Source organism: Mustela erminea, chromosome 17 (genome assembly GCF_009829155.1).
Source record: "Mustela erminea isolate mMusErm1 chromosome 17, mMusErm1.Pri, whole genome shotgun sequence".
Lineage (NCBI taxonomy): Eukaryota > Metazoa > Chordata > Mammalia > Carnivora > Mustelidae > Mustela > Mustela erminea.
In genome coordinates this window covers 18,167,248-18,180,360 of record NC_045630.1, presented here as the reverse complement: position 1 = coordinate 18,180,360, position 13,113 = coordinate 18,167,248, and the positions used below count along the sequence as shown (strand labels likewise).

The window sequence follows — 13,113 nt, the reverse complement described above, 5'->3', positions numbered from 1 at the left end:
ACATTATCTGGTGAGGTCAAATATCATAAGCACTACAGGAAAAAATGGAAAAGTAAGAGAGGGTAAAGGGGTTGGGAGTGCTAGGGCAAGAGTTGGATGAGTGGACCTTAGGGTCATCAGGGTGGTTCTCCACTGAGGAGGTGAGATTTCCACAGAGATCTGAAGAGGTGAGAGTGAGAGCCAGTGTGGATATATGGAGAAAGAGCATTCCAGGCAGAGTGCACAGTCATTGCAAAACCTTGAAGTGAGAATGTATCCAGCATGTTTGAGGAACTGCAACCAGATCAAGTATAACTGGAACGGAGTAAGCAAGGTGGGGGAGTGGGAGCAGATGAGGTCCTAAAAGTACTGGGACCACATTGGTAGGATCCGGAAGGCCATTGTAGGGGCACTGGATTTTACACTGAGATCATTTTACACTGGAGCCATTGGTCAGGTATGGAGCAGTGAGAAGAGGAGTGACATGATCTGAATTAAGTTTTAAAATGCTCTCTCTGGCTGTGAGAACAGGAGAACAAGAGAAGAAGCAAGAAGATTAATTAAGAGATGAGTTCAGTAGCCAGGTGAGAAATGATGGAGGCTTAGACCAGGCAGTGAGCTATGTTTGATTCTGGATATATTTTAGGCAATGTTTCCATGTTGTGTGTCCACCAGTAATTCTCTCATTTCTGACAACTAATGCACATAACCTATCTGGTCCCTGCTTATTGCTCTAGGTACCAACATTTCAGCCCAAGATTTCACCCACTGCTGCCTTACATTATAAGCTGAGGTACCCTCCCATCTAAGGCTACAAAGCTGGCCAGTATTTGTACCTTACTATAGAACTAACAGGCACAGGATCATTATGCAGCCTGGTTTCCCATATATCTCCACACATACACTCTCATGCTTACCTCCTTCTGGGGAGTTAATGAAGCCGATGAGCTCCTGACAGAGAATGTAATGGAAACACAAGTTGGTTTTACAGAAGAAAGGTAACCGGTATTTTTCCAACCAGGTCAATAATCCTTTGTACTTCGCAATCTAGGGTCCAAACAACATGGGAATAGAAAAGAGAAATGGAACTGAATGCAAAGAAATGCAGCGTAGCAAGGGGAAATAAATAACTTCATTCCTGTGGTATCTGGCCCACAAAAGAGTTATGTTGATTAAAAATATTTAAGGGGAGTGAAGACTTGAGCTGAGGCTCCCAAAGGGGTGAATGAATTGGTAGGCAAGAAAAACCTTGGTCTTTTTTCAAAAAATTTTCCTTATTCCTGAGTGAAGTTGTTTAAGAAAAGATCTAAGTCTTGTTAGGTAGAAGAGAAGCAGAAGAGATTTTGATTTGTGATGTTGTCATAACGCTATTCAACTTGTTTCTTTGTAAGCACTCTTACAATTTCTCACAAGTTCCTAACCCATATCAAATGTATGACATGTACAAAAAGACACAAAGACTCACGTCATTTAGAGTACGGGTGGGATCCCTGAAGGACTGAGCCGCCAGAAAAGGAAGAAGAATATAATTTTTCTTTTTACTTGTACCTCTCACTTCTCTTCACCTGTTTTTTTTTTTTTTCATCCCTCCTCATCCATTTCCTAACTGGCAACCACCAGTTTGTTCTCTGTATTATGGGTCTGTTTCTGCTTTTATTTGTTCTTTGGGGTTTTGTTTTTTAGATTCCACGTATAAGTGAAATCATACAGTATTTGTTTTTCTTTATTTCATTTAGCATTATAGTCTCTAGTCCCATCCATGTTGTCACAAATCGCAAGATCTTTCTTTCTTTCTTTTTTTTTTTTTTTTAAATGGCTAAGTATTATTCTATTGATGGATATTTAGGGTATGTCCATATTTTGGATATTGTAAATAAGGCATAAACATAGGTGTGCATATATCTTTTCAAATTAGTATTTTCATTTTCTTTGGGTAAATACTCAGTAGTGGAATTACTGGATTTTATGGCAGTTCTATTTTTTAATTTTTTGAGGCATTGCCATACTGTTTTCCATAGTGGTGGCACCAATTTACATTCTCACCAACAGTGAATGAGGGTTCCCTTTTCTCGACATCCTCCCCAACACTTGTTATTGCTTGTCATTCTGACAGGTATAAGGTGGTACCTCATTCTGGTTTTGATTTACATTTTCTTGATGAATCATGATATTGAACATCTTTTCACATGTACATTGGTGATCTATACCTCCTTTTTTTTAAAGATTGCATTTATTTATTTTAATGAGAGAAAGCACAAGCAGGGGGAGGGTCAGAGGGAGAGAGGGAGGCAGACCATCTTACGCAGACTACTTGCTGAGTGCAGAGCCCTACATCGGGCTCCATCTCATGATCCCGAGGATCATGGCCTGTGCTGAAATTGTTAAGCCCAACATTTAACTGACTGAGCCACCCAGCCGCCCCATCTGTACATCTGTTTTTGGAAAAAATGTCTATTCAGGTCTTATGCCCATTTTTAGTTGGATTTGTTTTTGGTGTTGAGTTGTATAGTTTTTAAATATTTTTTGGATATTAACCCTTTCTTATATATATATATATCACTTGCAAATATTTTCTTCTTTCACTAGGCTGCCTTTTTGTTTCCTGATGGTTTCCTTTGCTGTGCAAAAGGTATTTATTTTGGTATAGTCTCAATAGTTTAATTTTGCTTTTGTTTCCCTTGCTGAGGAGACATATCCACAAATATGTTAAGGTTCATGTCAAAGAGATTATTGCTTGTGCTTTCTTTCAGGATTTTTTTTTTAAAGATTTTATTTATTTATTTGACAGAGAGAGATCACAAGTAGACAGAGAGACAGGCAGAGAGAGAGAGAGAGAGGAAAGCAGGCTCCCTGCTGAGCAGAGAGCCCTATGCGGGACTCGATCCCAGGACCCTGAGATCATGACCTGAGCCGAAGGCAGTGGCTTAACCCACTGAGCCACCCAGGCACCCTCTTTCAGGATTTTTATGGTTTCGGGTCTCACACTTAGGTCTCTAATCCATTTTGAGTTGATTTTGTGTATGGCAAAAGAAAGTGGTTTCATTCATTTGCATGTAACTGTCCCTTTTTTTCAACATTATTGAAGAGACTATATTTTCTCCCATTGTATTTTCTTCCCTTCTTCATCATAGATTAATTGACTATGAAAGTGTGGGTTTATTTCTGGACTCTACGTACTATGGACAGATCTATGGGTAGATTTATTCACAGATCCAGCCAAATTGATCTATGTATCTATTTTTGTGTCAGTGCGATATTGATTTTTACAGTTTTGTAGTATATTTTAAACTCTAGGATTCTGATACCTTCAGTTTTGTTCTTCTTTTGCAAGACTGCTTTGGTATTCTGGAGTCTTTTGTGGTTCTATAAAAATGTTAGGATTATCTGTTCTAGTTCTGTGAAAAAAACTATTGGTATTTTGATAGGGATTGAATTGAATCTGTATATTGCTTTGGGTAATACAGACCTTTTAACAATACTAACTCTTCCAATTCATGAACATAGTATGTCTTTCCATTTGTTTGTGTCATCTTCAATTTCTTTCATCAGTGTTTTATAGTTTTCAGAGTACAGGTCTTTCACCTCCTTGATTAGGTTTATTCCTAGGTATCTTATCCTTTTTGGTATAATTATAAATGCAATTGTTTTCTTAGTTTCTCTTTCTGCTATTTCATTATTAGTATATAGAAACACAACAGACTTCTGTTTATTAATTTTGTATCCCACAACTTTACATAATTACATAAATTATATTTATTACTTCTAACTTTTTTGATGGCATCTTTAGTGCTTCATATGTATCATATCTGCAAATAGTGACTGTTTTATTTCTTCCTTACCAATTTGGATGGCTTTTTCTTTTATCTGATTGCTGTGGTTTGTACTATGTTAAAAAAAAGTAGTAAAGTGGACATGTGTGTCTTATTTCTGATCTGAGAGGAAAAGCTCTCAATTTTTCATCATCAAGTATGATGTTAGCTGTGGGTTTTTCATATAAATATGCCCTTTATTATGCTGAGGTATGTTCCTTTTCAACAAACTTTGTTGAGAGTTTTTACCATGAATGGATGTTGAATTTTGTTAGATATGTTTTCTGCATCTATTAAGATTATCGTATGATTTTTTTATCCTTCATTTTGTTAATGTGGTATATCATGTTGATTGAATTGCAAGCACTGAACCGTCCTTGTATCCATAAAATAAATCCCACTAGATCATAGTAAATGTTCCTTTTAATGTATTGCTGATTTCAGTTTGCTAATATTTTGTTGAGGAGTTTTGCATTTATGTTCTTCAGAGATATTGGTCTGTAGTTCTCCCTTTTTGTAGTGTCTTTGTCAGTTTTGGTATCAGGGTAATGCTGGCCTTGTAGAAAGTATTTGGAAATTTTCCTTCATCTTCTATTTTTTAGAAGAGCTTGAGGAGAATAGGTATTAATTATTCTTTAAACATGTGGTAGCATTCCCCTGTGAATCCATCTGGTTCTGGTATTTGAAATTTTCTGATCACCAATTCAATTTCATTACTAGTAATTGTTCTATTCAGATTTTCTATTCCTTCTTGATTCATTTTTGGAAATTGCATGTTTCTATGAATCTATCCATTTCCTCTGGGTTGTCCAATTTTTTGGCATATAATTTTTCATGATAGTCTCTCATAATTCTTTATATTTCTGTAGTGTTGGTGGTTATTTCTTCTCTTTCAAGAAAATAAAGATTTTCTAAGTTTTAGGGGTTTTCTAGGGAAATCAGATATAAGAATCGAGGGGAGTGTCTTTTTAAGTTGTCCAGGTCTCAGAGAAAAACAAAATCTTGTTATGAGTATGGTTTAGAGTGATCTTTCTGATCCCACCTGCCACTGGTACAGCATGCAGTCGTCACTGGTAAGTCTAAGGTGAGCGTAGTGGAAAAGGAGAACAGGAAGGGGGAAGAGGAGAAAAGAAAGACCGTGGACAAAGAGAACATATAAGAGATAAAAAAGATTGGGAGAAAGACATGTTTCTAAAGGAGAATCATAGGGTAGTCTTAGGAATTGAAGAGTGGCACCTTACCTTAAGCTATAACTTATAATGCAAATAATCACTATGTGGCCAAGAGGCTGACACTTCCTATACTGCTCGCATGGCAGGCATTGTCAATCAGTTCTCAGACTTTTTCTTGATTAGGTGCTGCCCCAGAGTTCTTCTAAATGGTGTTCCAAACATTTGCTACCCAATTATAACAGTAGACATGAAAGATGAATATCATTTGCTGACCATAGACTAGAATACAGAGCGGGTAATTCACCAGCGATTGTCTGCCCAAGTGGTAAAAACACAAAAAGGAGAAAAGTCTACAAGTGGCTTGATGCTGTTTACAAGGTCCTACTCACCTGCTTTAGAGTTTCTTCCAGAGGAACCCTCTGGACTTCCTCTTCCTTTTATCTCTCTATCTCTCAATTCACACTTCAGATTTAGGTCCCTCTCTCCCCATCCCCAAAGGCTCTGCCATTCAAGAATCTTACCAAGTTATAAGGTATTTCTGGCCACAAGCTCCACTGTGAATTTTCAACAGTATAAAATGGTGTCTGACCAAAAACCTGCAAAAGAAAGCTAGGAAACAGCCAAAGAGGTAGAGCTTCTCTTCACAAATATGTCACACTCCAATTGCAGCCACAAGGCAAGGGGATTCCATTGATTTCCTATCTCAAGGGACATTAACTCTTAAATTCATTCCCCTAAATCAACTTGCCTTGCAGAAAAGCACCCAAAATAGACTAAACTGAAAGATTCATTGACCTTTTGGGTCTGTTCTTCCCCAGCCTGGGAGTTATCTTGTCTGTGTACAAAGGCCAAAGCCCATAATATTATTTTTGCATTGAATTATTCATTTCTTTTTTTTTTTAAGATTTATCTATTTATTTGAGAGAGAAAGAGAGAGAAAACACAAGTGGGGGAAAATGTAGAGGGAGAGGGGGAGAGGGAGAGACAGAATCCTCAAGTAGACTTCCCTCTTCCCTCTGAGCAGAGCCTGATATAGGGCTCAATCCCAGGACCCTGAGATCATAACCTGAGCTGAAACCAGGAGCAGGACACTCAGCTGATAAGCCACCCAGGCAACTCTGCATTATTCATTTCTGCATGGATTTAGAGAGTTAGAGCAAAGACTTGAAGCTTTTTTTATAAAGAGAAACAGCTTTGGATTTGCCTCAACTCTTGAACTGGAGAAAGTAGAGAGGCCTAAGAATGAGGACTAGGGGTACAAATTACTTAGGGGAGGCAATTAGAGTGTCCAGAATTGATAGATAATTCTATGTTACTGTCCTGGAGAAGGGACAACCAGCTTTGAGACTAATGGGCATGGGGTTCTATGTTTACAGGTATCTAAGCTTAGCATTCTCACCATAGGCACTAACATGTCTCGAAGTATCCCCACATCAACTGTGATAAACTAGAGGGTCTAAAGCCCTCACTCCTGGCTGCACTCTCAGCACTATATGTCAGCCTGACCATCTCCCCAAGACTATCAGCCCCGTATTTTGTCAGTCTGAGGCCTGCTCCTTCTCTCCCCTTTGTTCTTGGCTATGAGATATAAAAGGAAGGTAGTGGTACCTATTGTACCTTACAAATATCGGGCTGTGAAGGAGGCTCAGTCCTTAGTGACCCCTCTCTGCTCTGCACTCGGGGTTTGACGTGACACGCCCTGCCTGGCATGTGAAAATGCCTTAATGAGATGTGTGGTAGGGCTGAGGAGTCATGAGGCTATTGTGGGTATAGTGCACAGAAGCAGTCTCACCACATGATGTTGGTACCACAGACCCCATGAGGCTGATGTGGAAAACATGCCAGGTATAGAGCCTCAAAACCTGGTCGGGTCCTGGAACTTCCCCAGACTTGCCATATGTTCTTAGGCAAGTCATTTAATTTCTGAGATTCATCTGTGAGAAGGGAATGGTGTCCATCACCCAGGGTGATTATAGAAATTAAATGGCCAAATTATAAATTGACAGTGGTATTCAACGGGAACGAATACTGTCTCTCTAAATAGACCACAGCCGCCTAAATGGCCAAGACTTTCTTACATTCTTGGCTGGCATTCTACTTTCCACACCATTCTCACCATTTCTAGAACATTAGTATAGGCTGCATAAATTGTGTTGATGAATTAACAAGAATGCCTCACGATTACTTCTGTAACCTTTCATTTAAAAAAAAGACAGTAGCCCTGACTCCTCCCCTAGGTACCAACTCTCACTGCATTGAAACAGTGACAAGTCCAATATTTTTCTTACTAAAAAATATCTTATTTGTTCCATTCTCTTCATTCTCTTGCCTTAAGACCTCCCTCACTGAAATAATCTCTTAACTGGTCTCCTTGCCTCTACCATGGTCCCCCAGACAGCCCAACCTATGGTCAGACTTTAGCAGAAATAATTTTCCCAAATCAAAGTCTGGTCAGGTTACTTCTTTACTTGAAACCCTTTGATGGCTCTCTAGTACCTTCAGGATGATGCCTGCCTGCTCTCAGAGTCCATCTGTGCTGTTCTGTGTCTTGCTATGCCTGCCTGTCACAACTTCAGCCTGCCTTAGCTGCTTAGAGTTTGTCCCCAAGTACCACAAGATTGTTCTCCCTGGTGCCTCTACTTACTCCATTCTGTTTGTAAGGTCTCTGCTTCTTAATACTCAACCCCTCCCCCACCCCATCTTTTCCTCCTACCTCTTTATTCACATTTTGCTCCCCATTTTCTTTCCCAGCCAATTGTCAAATATGTTGTCTTTAAAAACGTGCTTGTGTCTTCTATTCACGGAAGCCTTTCCTGACTACAGCTCTGATGCACTTAGACTCTTGCTGCCTTCTAGACACTCCTATCACGTCACTTAGAACCCTTTTTGCACTTACCTTAAATATTATTCTCATTGGACTGGGAATTCCTTGAGAACCGCAATGGCATCATTAATATCTGTATCCCCAGTACCAAGCCCACTGGCTGGCACAAAGTAACTACCCAATAAATATTTGTGAGTTAGCACAAGATGTTTTTTCCCCAGTTGTATGAAATTTCACCTTTTAATATGTAGTGTTACATGGGAAAGGACACACTGAGCCACAAATTATAAGGCACCAACTTTAAGATATAACCAGAAACTTAAACCAAAAAAGATATGGGATCAGTCTAGGTTTGGATCTAAGAATATTTTGATGTTTCAGATTTTAGTTGCATGGGTTAAGGAAATACATGTTCGGTTTCAGGCAACAGCTTAGAAAATGCTAGATGCCAAACACCTGGTAAGAAAAATAGAGCAAAATACATAATCCAAGGTCCTTGTCCTGCAGAAATTCACAGTCTCACAACTAAGTAGGAGAGACACACCCATACAATACAATAGGGTTGGAAAGTGCCAATGGGACTCAAAGGCAGGGAGAAATAAGTTCCGATTAGGAGATAGAAATTTCTCAAGAATAGGATTAAAGTAGAGATTTGAAAAATGGTTAAGACTTTGGTAGGTGGTGGGGCGCTGGGGTGCTCAGTCGGTTAAGCGGCTGCCTTCGGCTCAGGTGATGATTCTGGGATCGATCCCCACATAGGGCTCCCTGCCCAGTGGGAAATCGACTTATTCTTCCCCCTCTGCCCCTCCCCGCTTATGCTCTCCCTCTCTCTCTCTCTCTCTCCATCTAAATAAATAAAATCTTAAAAAAAAAAAGACTTTGGTAGGCGGAATTATAAAAATTAACAACACAGGCAAGAAGGGGTGCAGCGGTGAGAGAATGCAGGGTGGACTCCGTGAGGGTGCATTTGCTGTCCCTGCAGATCTGGGTGCCAGCAGAGGATGTGATGGGAAATAACCGGACACGCAAATGCAACCCAGAAAGCTGAGGGTTTGGGATTTATCAGTAATGGGAAACTCCCAGAGATTTTAAAGGAGATTCTGGTTCCTACTTATTTGCTCAAATTTAAATAGTTTTGAGTTAGTAGTTTATTTATTTATTTTTTAAATGTACTCAGCTCAGTGTGATTCACTATTTGGCTACTGAGCAAACATTTGAATTTAATTCTGGGAATACTTACCGGAAGAGAAAGAAATGTGTTGAAAAAGTCGGCAAAGATTTCATCCTCTAGGAGAATTATAAGATTTGTAGAACCGATTATCTCTATATGGGGAGAAAAAGCAAACAAATAAACAAACAAATAAAACCTTATGAACCAGGGTTGCTTTGGGGATGAAAAAACGAAGAAATAGCACAGATTATTTCACTTGGCCAAATCTCAGCATTTAATGACCTTTAGGGTCATCTATCTTGATTTTTCCTTCTCTCCAGGACTCTTCTGTGCAATATCGCTCTGCTTAAACACTCCCAGCTGTGGGGAACTCACAGCTTCCCAGGGCTACCCATTCCATTTATGAAGAAATGAAATCGTTAGGAAGACTTTCCTATTGTAAACTGCCTTCTTTTATCTTCTTTCTATTTGCAGAAATTCTGCCGTCTGAAGCTCAACAGAATTCATCTAAGTCCTCTTAAATGGTTTGATGCTCCCATATTTATAAAACCATCTCAACCTTCTGTCCACCTTCAACCCTTCTGGCTCATCCGTCACTAAACAATTCCTCAACCTTTCTTCAAATGGCCTCCTTTCTACCTGGGTCCCTCTCTGACTAGAGTGGCATCTGCAACTCAAGCACTCTGCATGCTTCCCAGGGAAGAGCAGAGACAACTTTGTCCATTTATATGTTCTATTGGTGTGGCCCCAAATGGGGTTAGCTTTGGGTGCTGCCGTATTACACTATTAACTGCACTATCCATTATCCTTTATTCATGCAGTCACTTTTCAGAAACCAAGGGCAGGAACTTCCATTTATTCCATTTGAATTTCAACTTGTTGATTCAGACCCAACAAGAACTTTTGTGAATACTGATTTGGTCACACAAAGTATTTATTACTCCTTTCAGGGCTGATCATTGTGTAGCGGAATTTAATCTGAGGGATGAATGTTATGTCATGAAGCCAAGCACAGAGAACACAGGTGGACTGTGTGCCCCCTCAAAGTTTGCTCTAACTCACTGTGTATGCTCTGTAATGCCCAATATTCAACAACTGAATAGTCCAGTTGTTTTATCAATGCCCAGCATTTTCCCATCATACCCAAAGTTTATAATGAATGATGTATAGAATGAGCAACATAAATACTGTATTAGTCCTGTCTCTTAGTCTAGTTAAATGTCTGGTGAGAATAGGAAGTGCCACTCACAGCTGCTAGAGTGCAGTTGTGATAATATAAGAAAGGTAAACATTTTTCATGATGATGGTTGCTATTGTCTTTGTGTAATAGAAATAGGAACCCCAAATCAAATACTATTACAGTACAGCTGATGTCTGGTTTGTCCTTTGCTACACAGATATCTCTGCTCTTCTTTTAAGAAGCATTCACTGATCTATTTTATGTAGTCCACATGAATGATTCCAAAACACATGTTTTTACTCCAGACTTCTTTCCTTGGCTCTAGTTCTAAATATCCAATGAGCTATAGGATATCCCTCCATGGACGTCTACCAGCACTTCCATCTCAACATTTTCAAAGCTGATCTGATCATTTTGCTTCCTAACCTGATCTTTTTCCCTGTATTCTCAATCTCAATCACTAGAACCGCCACTCTTTCAATTGTCTAAATCAGAATCCTGAAAATCATCTTTGATTACGCCCTTGTTCTGTTTCTCTTCCTCTCAAATACTCCCCTAAGACATGGAGGACCGTGTTATGTGGTCTCTCCTACATATCTCTGGAATCTATTCTCTCCTCTCCATCCATTAAGTCACTATCCTTTTTTCAGGGCCTATCATCTCTCACCTAATGGTCTCCCTAACTTTCCCTTCCAAGCGCTTTCCACATACTGCCACTATAGTCTTCTAATGCTGTGATTGTTAAAGCCCTTCTAAAACTACTCAGTGTCCTACAAATCTAAGGCTTCACCAGATCTGGCCTTTGGGTTATGTGCCAGCACCATACCATGCTTCCTCCTGTTTGCCAGCCAAGATATTGCTCTTTCCTACATGTGCTATGCACTCTCACTTTCAATTTCCATATCTTTGTTCCCATATTCCCATCACTTAAAATGTCCTCTCAACCCATGTGTTTGCAAATCACTAGTCATCAAGAACTGGTTTACATATGATCTTCTTGGTGAACCAATCATGGTAGAATCTACCACAATTGTAAAGTCAATCACTACCCCCTTGCACCATTATTTATATCTCCCATTATTATAATTAACAAGTCACTGTTTTCTTCCATTGATGTATCATCTGTCTTCCTCAATAGACTGAGCTCAATGAGATGAGGAGCTCTGTCTTTTAATATTCTTCTCCTAGGCACTAAAGTGCTTACATTAATATCTAAGCTTTATAAAAGTTGAATGAACTGTTCTTTCAAGAGTTCTTCAGTCTTTTGAGCTTTTGTTCAACTGTTGATTTATCATTCAGAGAGACTGGCATGGATTTTTTAATAAGATTATTGAGACAATCTGAATGCAGGAAAGTGGGGTTTGGCAGAAATTTCCCAATTGATTGTGTTCCATAGCTATACATGCTGTTGGTGACAAGGGGCTCGACTATGACAGAATTTGCCACTAATAAGACTGTCTTAATAGGGTATAGAAACTAGGTTTTCCACATCTTTCCCTTCCTTATCCTACTATGTCTTCATTCCTGTGTTTCTATTTTCACCTGTTCTGCCTTGAAACTTCCTAGTAATTTGGACAGGCCTTCAACATTCATTCCATACAGTAATACTGACTCAGGAACAAATGAGATCATTGGGTAATCCCAAACCTCAAGCTAGCCTTCTCCCTGGAGGAGACATGGCACGTGATAGCCCAATCGGTGTTTTTCTTCCTCCTTCTTAGTTGCTTTACTCTTCTATGATTGGGGCTCTGTCCTATTCTTAAAGATCAGGTGGCATAAAGTGGGGGTAGGAGTTGGGGAGGAGAAGAGGGAAAAAAGGAAATAAAGGGCATGAAACATAAAAGCCATATGTGGTGTAAGACTGGGAAGGTGAGAGGTTTGCCTTAAGTAGGGGGAGCTAAAAGCCTCAGAAACATCCCTTTTAGATACTCACCAGCATTGCTCATGTTGCCATGCTTTCCCTGCCACTGTGATTGATTAGGAGGCAGAATTTTAGCCCCCAGTCAACAGAACTCCATCCCTTGTGAGCATGCAGTGACACCCCCTCCAAGGGTTCCAGATTCTATCAGGAAGTGGCCTATTTCTGTCTGGTGTAGACCTCAGTCTGAAGATAAGTCATTGTTACCTCATCTCCTGGATCTCCTGGAATGTACCAGACTCTTCCTATACTTAGGCTTTTAGTCCATATACTATTTTGTGTGCTCTGACAAGTTCTTCATAAATTGTTTTCAAGTTATACAGGTCCTGAGTTTTAGTTCTGTCTCTTTAACTTGACTCTCTGCTTCAGGGAAGCAAGGATCTGTTCATTTATTTCTAATGTGTCTCTTGTGTCTAAGATCCTTCTAGAAATTTAATAGGTACTTGGTGAATGTTTAATGTTTAATGAGTTGACTTATCTTCCAGATAAGCTGGCAAATTCAACCAACTATCCAAGTGTGTTTTCTACCCTTTCTCCTCTTTCCCAGATAGTTTCTCTTCCAGTTGGCTGTGGGTTGCTTCATAATTCATTGGCATTGAAAAGGAATAGAATAAACATTCGTTGAATATCTTCCATGAGGAAGAAGCCAGGCTAGGTATTTATAGTTTGTTCTAATTCGATTCTTAACCCACAAACTAGAGGTTATTACCTCCCTTTCTCTGAAAGATAGGAAGTACAACACAGATTTTAGTCTGCCCATTTGATTCAAGAGCCCATGCTAGTAAATCATACCTACTTTTCACATGGACTTAAAAATAAGCCCCTTGGACTTCTTTCAGAAATTACTATGAATCTCTTTCCTAATCTTTGCTAAAGAGATCTGCTGCCATTTCCAGGGTAAAGATACACTGGGGTAAAGGAGACACCCAGAGATCTGGGAAATCATTGCCTTATAGTTTTGACCCAACACACAGCCATTAAGTCCCAGAGCTGAGATGTGAACTCAAATCTATCTAATTCAAAAATTTCCTGTAGTTGCCTGTGAATAATCATCATCTTG

The 13,113-nt window shown here is 39.4% G+C and overlaps 1 protein-coding gene across 7 annotated transcripts in view; it reads right to left on the bottom strand.

Moving 5' to 3' along the window:
* RGSL1 (regulator of G protein signaling like 1) overlaps positions 1-12,172 on the bottom strand; it is a 74,052-nt gene extending 61,880 nt beyond the window's left edge. For 3 of the 7 annotated variants that reach the window (XM_032319155.1, XM_032319158.1, XM_032319159.1), the window contains exons 1-4: positions 12,069-12,172; positions 9,025-9,107; positions 5,482-5,556; positions 897-1,026 (exon numbers count right to left, since the gene is read on the bottom strand). In XM_032319155.1, coding sequence (XP_032175046.1) covers positions 897-1,026; positions 5,482-5,556; positions 9,025-9,107; positions 12,069-12,081 — 301 coding nt within the window. In that variant the 5' untranslated portion in view covers positions 12,082-12,172. Of the gene's footprint in view, positions 1-896; positions 1,027-5,029; positions 5,275-5,481; positions 5,570-9,024; positions 9,108-12,068 lie in introns of those variants that run through there. The other 4 variants (XM_032319156.1, XM_032319157.1, XM_032319161.1 and 1 more) reach the window with 4 other exon arrangements.
* Positions 12,173-13,113: the final 941 nt, after the last annotated feature.